The sequence below is a fragment of the Nelumbo nucifera genome, chromosome 2 (genome assembly GCF_055504915.1).
Source record: "Nelumbo nucifera cultivar China Antique chromosome 2, China Antique-T2T, whole genome shotgun sequence".
NCBI classification, from domain to species: domain Eukaryota; kingdom Viridiplantae; phylum Streptophyta; class Magnoliopsida; order Proteales; family Nelumbonaceae; genus Nelumbo; species Nelumbo nucifera.
This window is the reverse complement of record NC_142650.1, coordinates 101,968,088-101,982,995: the sequence shown is the minus strand read 5'-3', so window position 1 is coordinate 101,982,995 and position 14,908 is coordinate 101,968,088. Positions and strand designations below refer to the sequence as shown.

General features: G+C 36.5%; 1 protein-coding gene across 1 annotated transcript; it reads left to right on the top strand.

Moving 5' to 3' along the window:
• Positions 1-5,562: 5,562 nt before the first annotated feature.
• On the top strand, positions 5,563-8,941 carry LOC104611124 (G-type lectin S-receptor-like serine/threonine-protein kinase SD3-1). The gene has a single exon (XM_010278054.3). The coding sequence runs from the start codon at positions 5,988-5,990 to the stop codon at positions 8,460-8,462; it is 2,475 nt and encodes an 824-aa protein (XP_010276356.2). The 5' UTR covers positions 5,563-5,987; the 3' UTR covers positions 8,463-8,941.
• The last annotated feature ends 5,967 nt before the right edge of the window (positions 8,942-14,908 follow it).

Below are 14,908 nucleotides of genomic sequence, written 5' to 3'. Positions count from 1 at the left end.
GTGTATTAGAACTATTATGCCTGATTACATGAGTGCTCTCTAACCTGAATCCTAGCTTGGTGAACCACCTGGTCCAACCGATGATGCAAATGGATTTAGTGGTGGCTGAAGGCTGTGCTTTTGTCAAGGTTCAAAGTATTGATATGTATTGATCCGTAATAGATGATACTATTGTATCGGAGCCTTTTCAATACGTTCTTATAGGGGGTGTTTCAAATTATCAAATAGTTTAGAGGATAAACCGATCTTAAACCGGCCCTTTTAAATCAGTTTAAAAAAAAAGAGTATCAATACAGACCAATACACCCTAGCGGCATAACCTAAAAAAAAACGTAATTTGAAAATAGAATAAATGGGATCAATATTTTAAACTTTGAATACGGCTGCACATATCAGCTTTGCATGCTGATTCTCTCTCTCTCTCCGTGTATGTGTGTGCAATCGATTGCATCCACAAAACCCAGGATCCAAATATATTGTTTTTCCTTTTCAATAAAATCTTTGATTTCCTTACCATTTACCTCAAAACAAATTTCAATTAATGCAAAATAAAATTTTCACTATAAAAAAGTAGGGATGTAATTGAACTGGTATTATTGGATTTTGAACAATTGGTTAATCATTGGTTGGGTTTATCAGTTTTTTGGGTTTTTTATATTTAAAATATATATTATAAATAGATATATAAATATATGATAAAAAAACTAGAAACACATATAAAATATTATGTTATAAATAACAAATAATATATTATATTATAAATATTTATATTTATATTTATATAATGCATATATATTAATTTATAATATATAAATAATATAAAATATATATATGAAAAACATATATAAATATATAAATATATGAATACTAATCGGTTTGGTTAACTGCAAATTTTTTATATTGGTTAACCGAACCAAACCAATCAGTTCGATTAATCAGAATTTTTTGTTCAGTTCAGTTTTTCGTTTTTTAAAAGTTTTTCTTTTCATCTCAGCTCTAGCGAAAAAGAAATCACCAGAATAAAAGGAATTACTTCAAAAGCCCATTACAAAGTGTAACCACGTAGCTTTTCTAAGAAATAGAATTTATTGGATCTCTACTCTCTATTCTCTATAGCATCATCCTTGGAAGAGCATAGTAATGGACCATGGTATCTACAAATTCTTGGTTACAGGATTAAGATCCTCAAGGTCTGTCGATGTTGGGTTAGGCCTCCATGACAATACTAGAGACTGCAAAACCTTGTATTTTATACGTATTTATATTGTACATATTTATATTTGTGTTCTTCTCAAATTGAGCCTTAATAATACAAAGTAAAATTGTGAAGTAACTGTTTGGGAGTGCTTGGGCCGGGACTAATCTAGGGGTGATCATGGGTCAAGCTTTGCATTTATGATAAGGGCTGTAGCTTAGGCCCGGGCCCAGCTCGGCTCAAGGTTCCGGGCCTGAATCATAAGCCCTAGCCCAAGTCTATACAGGCCTAGGTCGGGACTAAACTAGGGGTGATCATAGGCCGGGCTTTGCATTTATGATAAGGGCTATAGCTTAGGCCTGGGCCCAACCCGGCATGGCCCAAGGTTTCGGGCCTGAATCATAAGCCCTAGCCCAAGTCTATATAGGCCCGGGCCGGGCTGGGCCTGATTCCGGGCCAATGTCACTCATATGTAAAACATTATATATCTATATGTTAAATGACATAACATGCATATAAATTTATTTTATACATTATATAATATAAAATATTACATATAATATAAATTATACATGTCATGTTATAATATTTATATATAAAATATATAATATAATGTAAAATAACATGTATACATTATACACAAAATGTGCAAGTTTAAGTATATGTGGGCCGGGCTGGGCTTAAAGTATTAAGCCCAAGCCCAGCCCTAAAATTTGTGGGTTTGATGTGGGCCCAGGCTTGGGCCGGGCATGATTCTGGGCCAATGTCACTCATATGTAAAACATTATATATCTATATATTAAATGACATAACATGCATATAAACTTATTTTATACATTATATATCTATATATTAAATGACATAACATGTATACATATGTATAAATTATACACAAAATGTGCAAGTTTAAGTATATGCGGGCCAAGCCGGGCTTGAAGTATTAAGCCCAAGCCCGGCCCTGAAATTTGCGGGCCTGATGTGGGCCTGGGCCCGGGCCGGGCCTGAACACAAAACGCAAGCCCAAGCCTCGAATTTCCAGGCCGGGCCGGGCCGGGTTGAAATGATCACCCCTAGACTAAACCAATAAGTAGGGTGTTTATAGGTCGGGTTGGGTCGGTTTAGTCATTTTCTTCAACCGACCCGACCTAGTTGGTTTATTTATTGATTAAATCGAAACCGATTGACCCTGAAGCAAAACTGACCCAAATCACGGACTTATTTTTTAAGCGTTTTTTTTTTCTTGGGCTGCAAGAATCATATGTATTGAGATAGATTTATAGTCAACCCAGGCCCAATCTAAAGATTTGGGCCTAAGGCCTGAGCTTGAAGCTTGCCTGAGGTTAAGCCCGATTTTTCCAGCCTAAGCCCAACCTATATAATTTGATGCACTTGGGTTCGGTTCGACAACTAACTTCATTACTTCAATTCTATGCCACTTCTTATACATGGTATAATGACTCTGTGGTACATTTGGAAAATGAGGAGCAAAGTCTATATGGAATATACTTAATTCTCTCACAGATCGATTATACTAGCTATAAAAGCTCATGTATCTGACCTTATAAGAGTCTTGGTATTGCATAATGTGGATGAGCATCCTACTACTACTTTGACTGCTAGAACAAAGCTTGTTATTCGAAACTAGGTAGGTTGTTTCGTGTAAGGGTGTCAATGGACCAATTTTGGATTGGATGGACCAACAAGACATATTGGATTGGACCAATCCGATCCAAAATATTTATTAGATTGGATTGGACTAGATCTGTATATAACAAATTTATATTGGACTGGATTGGATTAAGCCAATATCTGACTCATTAATATAAGATAAGAATATATATGTCAATGGACTGGATTTGGGTTGAAACCAATCTAAATCAAAATGAATTTGAACAGATTGGACGGTTCAGACATTGAATTTGGCCGATCCAATTTAGTCCAAAACATCCATTAGATTGGATTGGACCTGGTCCATTTATAATGGACTCGCATTGGACTGGATCGGATTGGACCAAATCCAGTCCAATTGACACCCCTAGTTTCGTGGTTCTCCAAGCCTTGAATGTTTGTTCCTTCTCTCTAGCTTGCCAGGTCGATGACTATGGATAACATTATTCTCGAAAGTGAAGCCAAGTTAATCATCCAATCTCTTCTTTCCTCTGATTCTAACCCTTCGTGGAGATTAGGCATTACTGTGATTGCAAAGTGTAGGACAATTGCTCAGCCTTTCTCCTCTCTTGCTTTCTCATATACATTTTATACATATAATCGTGCAGCCCATGGGCTTGCCAAGTATGCTTTCAAGCTGTCAAGTATAAAATCTCTAGACGTGGTCATTCACTCCAAAATTTATCAGGTCTGTAGTGTTTGGATGAGATGTAATCATTTATTGTTTGATGAATGAAATGTGATTTTTGGCTATATATATACTTTTATATTCATATATGTATGTATGAATATATATCTAGTCAGGTCAGGTTCAGGTTGCAACAAAGTTGGGTCGAATTTGGATTACCTATAGGCTAGGTCCAAGCCCAATTCAATGACCGAAAATCCAAATCCATCCATGTAAAATTTTGAGCCGATTTAGGTTCTGGGTTGGTTCACCCAAATTGTATACCTTTATTTTATTTTATTAGTAGCATGTCTTGGCCCGTCACATCATGTTGAAAATACTTATACTATCCCTATTTGAAATAGTGTTTTTAAGTACTAAACGTTCAGGTTTCATTAACACCATTTACATTTAAATATCAAATAAACCATAAAAACGCCCATTTTCAAAATATTTTTAGATATAATTTTTTTTTTTAATTTTCAAACATCAGACTTATTAGCTTTTTCTCAGGGTTTTTGAACTGAGGTGGTGTTTGATAACTCTTTTCAGAGGTCTGATGTCTGAAATATCTTTTTTTCAGATGCCAAGCTCATTTGGTAGTGCATCTGAAATCTGATCTTAAACTGTAAGACCCAAACCCGTTACTTAACACGCTCAGATGCATTTTAGACGTGGCATAAAGTTGAAAATACCCCTATTTTAACCCAATAAAAGCCCCATTCTCTCTCTCTCTCTCTCTCTCTCTCCTGTCTTCCCGCCACCGTTGCTGCAACTCTCAGTAGCAACGGTTAACACCCAAATCCAACGAGTCAATAACGGAAAGTCGGAAATCAACATTGAGAGGCTCAGAAGGCAGAAAGGGCCTGAGGCTCGACAGAGTGACGTTGTCTCTACCAAACCTCGAACCTTCCATTTTTTATAGATTACGAACTTTCTTCCCTCTCTTCTTCTTCTTCTTTCCCGTCACCATTGTTGCAACTCTCAGTAGCGACGTGTCTTCGATTCCTCTCTCTCTCTCTCTCACACACACACACACATACACCTATCTTCTAGCCACCGCCGTTGTAACTCTCATTAGTAGCGGTAGTTCTTTCCAATTTTATTTTTATTTTAATAAATTATTTTTTATTTTTTATAAATTATATTTGTATTAATTATTAATTATTAATTATTTTAATTTTTATTAATTATTAAATATTTTAATAGTTTTAAGATATTAATTTGATAATTAATACATTTTTTATTGCTCCATGGTCTTTATTACTATTTTCATTATTATTTTAACTCTTAATAATTTAATTTAATTTATAAATTTATATGTATTTTTTAATTTTATTCTTATTTTAATAAATTATTTTTTATTTTTTATAATTTATTCATATTTTCAATATTATTTTGAATTTAATAAATTATTTTTTATGAAATAATACAAATTAAACAAAATTATCAAATAGCCTATTTTATGAGTAAAATAGTAAAATTAATAATTTAGATGCTGAAAGTTTAATCCAACACAAATAACCTTTTGTATTTAAGCTTCTAAAAAGTAAAAAAATAATTATGTCTCTTTTCATATTTCAAACACTTTTAATATGCTTTTTAACTTTTTAAATTTCAAATTTATGAAACGCCACCTGACTAATTAGATATCTGCAAAGTGCAAACAAAGTGAAAACTGCAAACCCGATCCACATTTTGAGTTTTGTTCAGTCCAACCAGCGCCACTTTGCTTTGCACTTCTTCATCGAAGAAATCAACCACCAATGAACGAGGCTTCGATGAGTGAGTCAGTGGAGCAGAGCAGGGTGGGGCGGTCCGTCCAATGGGACGAGAGCCAAGGAGCCAAAGTTTCTGATGGAGCGAGAGAGATGATGTGGGTTGGAATGACATGTGGCTCATACGTACTGTTGGGTTTCTTGTCCTTTTGCATGAAACCAAATACACTCCTGCAACGTCCGTACAATCCTCAGCAAAAAAAGACGTAAAATCTGTCTGCTTTCACCCTTTCTCTAGCCTGGCCTGGTATGGTAGACACCGTTGAGCGAGGCAGCGAACCCACTTGAAAAAGCAAGTCATTAGATTGATTATTGCTAGTTTAGATTAACAGGCGAACAAGTTTAAATTTGGGTTTTATTTATTATAATAATTTGCTTAATCCAAGAAAGACTGTTGCCAGATGCAGAACAAAAATTCCCTAGAATTGGTACTTGAGTGTGAGAAAGCCAGAATGTCGATGGTTTTCTTCAAAAAAGATTTGAGACTTGTTTGTTGTCCTTCTGGTTCTGGGCTACTCCCTCTACCAATCCCGTCCCCAAGACTCAAATACAGTCTCCCCTCTTGAAAATCTTTGATAAAGCTCACTAATTTTCGTCATGCTTTTGAGTTTTATCTCCACCCCAGAACTTTAGCACACCCTATCTGCTTGTTTTTCGACTCTGTGGCATTGACTCCTAAATGACTCACTCGGTGGTCTCCGTTGCAATGCATGGGATTTGGAGAAAGCAACTCAAATCAAGAGTTACCATCAAGCATTTCGAAGGTAAGCGCTGTAAACGCTACTGTTCTGGTGGTTTTGGCTCTATTTTAGCTGTATTTCTTGTTTTGGGTTCTTGGGCATCTGGGTTTTGTGAGGTGCTTCCAATGGTTTCAGTCCCTCTTGGTTTTGAGATATCTGGGTATGAAAGAAGTAGGACCTGGGTGTCCGAGAATGGGGTCTTTGCTTTCGGGTTTTTGGACGATTATCAGAAAGATTATGATGGTTTTATTGTTGGCATACGGTATAACTTGGGAAACATAGCTGCAAATGTGCCTGTTTGGACTATTGGTGGTGGGTTTAGGGTTTCTGAGAACTCCACGTTTAGGCTTTCCATGGATGGAAGCTTGGTATTGTTTGATAACCTTAGTGGTTTGCTTGTTTGGAGCAGTAATACTAACAGCGTGGGTGTTCAAACCGCAACTCTGATGAACAATGGCAATCTAATTCTTCTGGATAATCAGGAGAAAATACTTTGGGAGAGCTTTAGTAGCCCAACAAATACACTCCTTCCTGGCCAGTCACTCCATTTCCCTCAAGCCCTTCGAGCGCCTTCAACGAATTCAATTTATAGCTATTACAAACTTGTGCTTCAGCGCTATGGAGGCCTTTCTCTTGTTTGGGAGAACAATGTGACTTACTGGAGTAGCCATTTGACATCCTCTGTTGTTGTCGAGGAAGCAAGATTCCAGGCTAACGGGGTCATTGAACTTTTTGATTCTAATAACAGATCAGTTTGGTTCGAATCAAGCAGGGATTTTAATGACCCATCTGTGGTTTTGAGGCATTTCCGGATGGATGCTGATGGTAACTTGAGAATGTACTCGTGGGATAATAGTGTCCTTACATGGAAGGTGGGATGGCAAGCTCTTGAGAACCAGTGCGATGTTTTTGGTTCATGCGGTCTCTATAGTTTCTGTAAGTACAATTCAACTGGACCTACTTGTGATTGCTTATCCAAGTATTCATGGAATTCTGGAGCTGCCCCTCTTGGAATGGACACTGGCCCTTCTGGGTGCAGGAGAATGGTTGATTTGCAGAGCTGTAAGACAAAAGCAAGCATAATGGTACTCAAGCATACTGTTCTTTACAGTCTTTATCCCCCTCATGATGTTGATATTGTGTTAAGTGAGGACGGTTGCAAAGAGTATTGTTCCAAAGACATTTCTTGTACTGCTGTGACTGCAAAGAATGATGGTTCTGGCATTTGCACCATCAAAAGAACAAACTTTATCAGTGGGTATATGGATCCATCTGTCCCTGCAAATTCATTCTTGAAGGTCTGTTCTGTTCCAGTGGCAGTTTCTGCCCAAGAAACTAATGCTCGTGGAAATGGAGCATCAATTCCCATATCATCAGAAAGATCCATTTCTCATGTAGAGAGTAGTAAGAATCTAGTGGTTGTTATTATTGCAATAGTTTTAATAACAGTATCCGCCTTTCTTACTTTGGAGATGTTTGTCTTTTGGTTCATCCTTCAGAGAAGGCAGATTAAGGCTCAGAGTAGAATCCCCTTTGGGAAGGATGCACAAATGAACCCACATTACAGTGCTCTTATCAGATTATCCTATGAAGAAGTGAAAGAGCTGACCACCAACTTCTCCGATCAACTTGGGAAAAGTGTGTTTAAAGGTATCCTACCCAACCAAACTCCTGTAATTGCTAAGGTGCTAGGTGCTGTTTCATCTTCTGAGAGGGACTTCAGAATGGGAGTTTCTACCTTGGGTGGCACCCACCACCGAAATCTAGTGCCTCTAAAAGGTTTCTGCTTTGAGCCAAAGCACAGAATTCTGATTTATGAGTATATACCCAATGGTTCTCTTGACAAATGGCTGCTCAATACAAAGGGGGGCAGAAGCCAATTGAACTGGCACCAGAGGCTTGATATTGCTCTTGGTGTGGCACGAGCCCTTGCATATTTGCACTCTGAATGTCAACAATGCATTCCTCATGGCAATCTTAAGCTTGAGAACGTGTTGCTTGATGAGAAGCTGGTTCCTAAGGTGACGGATTTTGGACTTCAGAGATTTCTAGAAAAGGAAGCTGCTTCTTCATCAGAGTCACTACCTGAGAGAGATATCTACATGTTTGGGGAGATGCTGCTACAGATTTTAATGGGAAATAGGGACATACCTAAAGACAATCTGTACACTTTGGTTAAAAGGAAGTACAAAGCTGAGATAAATAACAGTGTTGTAGAGTGGGAAGGCATAGAAAGAATGCTTAGAATAGCTCTTTGGTGTATGCATGACCCACCATTCCTTAGACCTTCCTTTGGGGAAGTTGCTAAAGTATTAGAAGGCACCCTTTCAGTAGATATACCTCCAACTCCTGCTTTTGGAAAGGAGAATGAGATGGATGAGGTTGACATAACTGAGATTGAGGTTGCTTCCTGACTCAAAGTTCAAGAAAGGAGTTATTTTCCTGGGTTTCTGAATTCCAGTGACTGGTTAGGTTGAATTGACTGAAGGCATACCTGTATCAGCCTTTACTGTTGGGTTGTCTAAACTGATTAACACCAAAGTTGCACATTTTTTTTTTGAATTTGGGGTTCAATGTTTTCTGCAATCAAGCCCCAAGGACCTATTGATCTCTCCATTGTTTAAGAAACAATGACACTGAGACCAACTGTATGTTTCCAACTCCTTTATAGAACGTAGTCTTTCAACCTGTATTATATTGTTGTGCTTTGATTGTAATTTACACTTACAAGTTCTTGGTTAACAATATTTCTTCAAGTTCCAATTAGGTATTTGGTAATTTGAGCATAACCATCGTACTTTAAAATGATAGGCTCAAATTCTCTGCTGATTGTAATATTGATTCACTGATATGCTAAATTGCTAATATCCAGAAATCAATTGTGTAAAGTGGTTGAGTTTATCATCAGTAAATTCTATACTAATTGCTATTTTATGGTCAATTTCTTTCCTGAGATTGAAGTATTAAAATAATATCAGGTTGTTAAATCTGTTTTATTATGAAATTGTAATCAATTCATTGAGTGCTTGTCTGCTTGCTCCAGTTGGTGCCTGACAGAAAGTAGCCAAGCTAGTCTATGTATTGATAATTAAGTTTTGAGGCATCAAGTATCAGATGTTGATTGACTGCACAGTGTATTTGAGGTGAATTTTAGTATTTCTTTTTCTGGCAAAGACTGGACTAGCTTGTAGGAAAGGATATGTAAATTTAATAATAATGGGAGGGGGTGCATCCGGAGCCTAATGTGATGAGCGATACCAATGGAGTTGGTCAATGTGGAAATTGACCAAACTATTGTGGGTAAATCACTTACCTATGGAGGAGGAAAATTGGCCAAACTATTGTGGGACTAAGATGCCCCTGCCAGCACACAAAAGTTAGGGCTCTTTTGGGAAATTGTCTCATTTACCCAGCTAAAATTTCCCAACAAAAGAACACAGGTAAATGCCTTTACCCCGGGAAATGTTACCTATGTAACACTTTGCTAGGTAAATGCATTTACCCAGGTAAACAACTTTCTGAAAAATGAATGAGGCCTAAATAAAATAGTTGTAAGGGCAACTATGTTATACGGAACATAGTGTTGGGCAGTCAAGAAATAACATGTCCAGAAAATGAGTGTGGCAGAAATGTTTATATTGAGATGGATGAGTGGAAAATCTAGAAAGGATAGATCAGAAATGAAGCCATTTGAAGGAACCTAGAAGAAACTCCAATAGGTGATAAAATGAGAAAATGTAGACTACGATGGTTTAGTCTCGTGCATAGAAGTCCATTGAATGCACCCATAAGAAGTGACTGTTGCAAATTGAATGGTCTAGAAGGGCTGGGGGTAGACCAAAAAGGACATGGATTGAAGTAGTAAAAAATGATTTAAGCGCTCATAATTTAACAATGGATATGACATTAAACAGAATGGAATGGCGAAATAGGATTCATGTAGCCAACCCTGTATAGTTGGGTTAAGGCTGTTTATGATGATATCTGGACTAGCTTGTAGAATTGCTATGAGAAAATGCTTTCATGAAAGCTTTACAAATGTTTGTCTTTATGGGTGCTTTATATGAAGGCGTAAGAGTTCAAAATTAACACCTTATCCAGCATAAATGTGCTAAAATACCTTAACTTACTGGAAGGAACTCTGCAAGTTTGCTGCAGGAACCCAGGAATGCGCTAACAAAACACTAACTACTGCAATGAAATTTGAAGCCTCGTCTGAGAATTATTAATATATGAATTTCAGGTAGGAAATTTTCATTGAAAATCTCATGAACCCTGCTGATGTTCCCTATGTACATCATAGAATAATGCTAGTAGTTCCAAGTGCCCAATCCACATAAGAATTTCTGGATAAGCACTTTGATTAGTTATTTGAGTTGTTGAAACAGTATCACCTCAAAATTGATCAATAAGGAAAAAACAATTTCACTTCAATGACCAGGAGTTGGTGGGGTGTTGTTGGCATTGTTGCTCTGAACATGTTAAGCTTATACAGCTAAGATGTATATTTCTTTCAAACTAACGTTGATACAGAAGTGGGAATGACAATGGAGGTAAATTCGTTAGATTTATATCAAGTTAATTTGTGGTGTTTTTCATTTCTATTCTTTTTCTTTTTTTTTTTTAGATTCTAGTTTTCCATTGTGTTTAATCTTGGTGGTCCAGGAATTGTCAAGTAATGTTTCTCATCTGTGATTGATTCTTGTTTTACATATTCTTGTTAATCCCAGTAAACTGGATTGATATGGACCTTTCCAAGTAATTTTGCCATTTGGATAGATCTAGTTGTTCCACACTAGATGTTTCATATTGGACAAAACCTTATCCAAGATTCAGATCTTTTGTCTTCTCCATTTGGAGGTAATTCTTGCCATTTTAATTCTCAGTGAAGATATAATTCCAACTTCTTTGATAAGGGATATAACTCCAACTTTCATAGCATGGTTATCAGTATTTTATGGTGAACAACACTATGAGACTTAAATTTCTTTCTTGGTTTTCATTGTCAACCATTTATTTGGACTTCTGTTCTCTTTTTTTTTTTATTAATTATGGAGTAATTGGCATTTGCAGTTGTTTCCATTTGGTTCTTAAGACTAGTAAAGTTGTTTGACTTATTGTTTAAATAACAGAATAGAAACTTGTTTTCATTTGTGACATTTCTACCACCTTATCCATTGAAGAAGAAAAAGAAGAATAAAAATCCTTCTAGTCTTTTATACTTGTGGAGTCATGATGTTAATTTTCAGTCATTTTAGAAATCACCCAACTTTTGTGTCTTTGTCTTCTCCATGATCTAAGTTAATCATCAATTTTCATGTCCCAAACCCTTGTGGGCGGCCCCAGAGGCAATGGTTCAAACTTCAAACATAAACCCTCTTCACTTTTTTCACCCAATCTTAAAGTTCTGAAGGGTTTTTTGTATGCATGGAGTGGAGGCTTTGCAATCATGTGGCTTTCATTTATTTTATTTGTTCTCAAATATTTTATGGTATGGGTCTCACTATTACAAATTACATGGAGCAAACGAGGTCCGGTCCAAGGATTTCTTCTTGACATACAATTTGAAACCATTTTCAAAGTAAATAATATAAATATATCCACACTGCTTTCCCTGCAAGTCCAGGTAAGTGCAGCAAACTTATCTTCCTATATAGAAAGTTTAAACTCCTGACAAAATCCGGAAAATGATTACAAATTTGCAGTCTCTGAAGCTAATTCCAGCATATTTCTAATCCATTCACCTATTTTGGTGTAGTTCTTTATGCAAATTCTGTTAATTCTTTGTTTCTTTTAGGCAACAAGTGGTGGTTTGGGCCCTGAATCATCATTTACAGCCAATATACCCATCAAGGTTGTACTTTTCTGAGGCTTATAGATGACCTTGACCTTGAGTTGACAATTCTATTTCTGGATCTTTTTTGCTATTTCATTCATGTGGCCCTGCCCATCAATGCTGAACACTAGTGACTAGTGTACTCATGCAGTCAAAAGTACAAAGTATGCCTATGACAATATCATGTAAGAAATTTACCATTGCTAAAAAAATATTATGTAGGAAAATTACCTCATCAATTAAAAATCTCTGGAGAATTCGGAAAAGAAAACTCTATTAATTACTGCTTTTTGAACTTCTCACCTATCTAGTGATTGTAATGGCTACATTAAATTCTTCATGTATAAAATTCATAACTTTCAGAAAAATGTTACACTGCTTCCAGTAAACATTTTTTGACTTTTTTCATTTGGGAGCTAATAGATTTGATTCTGGGTTCTCCAATTGGTGAAAAACTTGTTTTTTCCTGAAAATTTAGATGCCCTTGTCATTTCCTTGAGAAAATGGTTAGAAAGTATTTTGGTGGTCAAGTTGATTAACAGCTAAGTTCAGTAAGTCCTTCCCTCAACACCCCCCAAGGAACTATTAATGGACAGATAACACAACCCATTCGTGTCTACATGAACATGTAGAAAGACATGTATAAACATGTATTCATGAAACCAGCCAATGTTTTTGTTCTGTTGTCTATGCATTTATATGGGCCTTCATATTTATCTAATTAGTTGTAGTAATGATTTAAGCACTCAAAACTTAACAATAGATATGGCACTAAACAGAACAGAATGGAAAAACAGGATGCATGTAGCAAATCGCATATAATTGGGATAAGGCTTACATAATGATGATTATATTATATACCATAATACATTAGTATCTGTGTCTTCCTTGCTTTTCATAACAAGCTTCATGCTGTTGGAAGATTGTAAAACATTTATCATGTTTTATCCCTGGTGTTGGTCTGACATGGTGAACTGCAATAGGCAATAGCTGCTCTGTTGCAATTTAAGGGTCTCATATGCCCTCATATGAGATGGTCATTGCAGTTAACATACTCCTGCAGTTTCTATTAAGGATCCATACATAGCTTTCCACTCCCTTTTTGCAGTTAAAACTATACACAGCCCCCAAATGAACTTGTGTGAATATAAATTTAGAAAGAAAATGTTTAGTGCTGATCACATTGAAGGTGGTTGGGATTGTTCAAGCGCCTATGATGATGGGATCCATGGCTGAATCCTCAGTTTGTCCTTTTGTTTAGTTACATCATCCATAGGCTCACCATCTCATCTTGCTCTTTGTGGTTATTATATTAGATGTGATGGAATGAATTACGTTTATGGCGTCATTCTCACCCAAACAGCACCGAAAGTCACATGCCAACATCCTTTCTCATCCTTCAAACAGAACCTTTGCTTTCACGTTAAAATTTACTCTCTTATGCACCTAGAGAGGAGGCAACAGCACACCAGATAACTCTAAAAACAGGGGTTTCTCAATCAGATATAAAAGTAAAATCCTTCCCTCTAGCTTCAGCACTTATGCTTATTGCTACATGCTTCCTCCAGCTTTTCTGACATTACTTGTCATCCTTTCCTTTATTCTGACACACCTAGGATTCACCTTTTCTTTTTAACTGTTGGTAACTATCATGTGATATTGTTTCCAAATAAAACCCCCAAACTGCCCTTATTTAATTAAGATTCATAGCTTGTAGGTAGGGGTGTTAATGGGCTGGTTTTGGGTTGGACCCCGTCCATATCAAAATCAACTTGGATGGATTGGACGGACCAAAAGACATAATGAATTGGATCAGTCTAGATTTAATGATCCAAAATATTTATTGGATTGGATTGGACCTGGTCCATCTCTAATGTATTTATATTGGAATGGGTCAGATTGAACCGATATCCAGTGGACCATTGTAATAAAGCTAAAATTAAAACCAATTTGATCAGATTGGACAGTCCAAACATTGAATTGGACCGGTCCAAAATGGTCCAAAGTATTCATTGGGGTGGACTGGACCTGGTCCATTTGTAATAGACTCCTATTGGACCGGATCAGATTGGACCAAATCTGGTTCAATTGACTCCTTTACTTCTAGGTTTTGGCCTTTTCTTTTTATCATTGGGAGGATTTGGGGATTTACTAGGAGATGTAATAGGGTAGGGACTGGTTTTATATATTTCTCATGGTTTAGCTATGCTTGTAAGAGATAATTGGATCTTATCATTGATCAGGTCAGGCCGATCCGTTAGGTAGAAAATAAGAGAAACAGAAAGTTGAGGGAACCAATTACTTGGGTTTCTGTTTCTATCTTATTTTCCACCAAACCAAACAGTCATAGCGTTTGGGTTGAAAATAGGGCTTCTCTTTTTCCTTGATATATTTCATAAACCAATCGGATCCCCTACATAGAAGGATTTGTGCCATGTAGACCTGTTCATGTGGATGGGCCGGGCTTTGCCTTTTTATCAACAAAAAATGTCTAGGCCCGGGCCTGATCCTGGCCCGAATTTTAGGCCTAGATCTTGAGCCCGAGTCTGTTCCTTATATAAGGCTCAAAGTCCAATTTGCATATAAAATGCCTTTTTTCGTGTAATTTAATAAACTAATATTATATTAATTTGGTAATAATTTAATAAATTAATGCATTAATTCATATTTTTGAATAGTAAAATAATATTTGATAATAATTTAATAAATAAATACATATTATATATATTTATTATATATAAATAACGTATATTTCTATTATATGTAATAGTATCAGACCGAATTCAGACATAGACTGGATTTATTTGAGAAAGCTCGAGCCCAGGCCTAAAGGCTTGAAATTTTGTTCAAACCCGAAAAATATCTAACCAGGCGGGGCTGGCCCATCGGACTATCTGACCCATGAACAGGTATAATGCCAAGGATACATTTGGTTTGTCAAACTCTTAAACGTGGGTCTTTCGGTATCAAACCCAAGGTTCAAAATATCCATACGGTATATTGCATGTAGGGTGTATCATATTC

Bases quoted from the DNA above. Each gene is read 5' to 3' on its own strand.
- LOC104611124 (XM_010278054.3), top strand. From the start codon at position 5,988: ATGACTCACTCGGTGGTCTCCGTTGCAATGCATGGGATTTGGAGAAAG.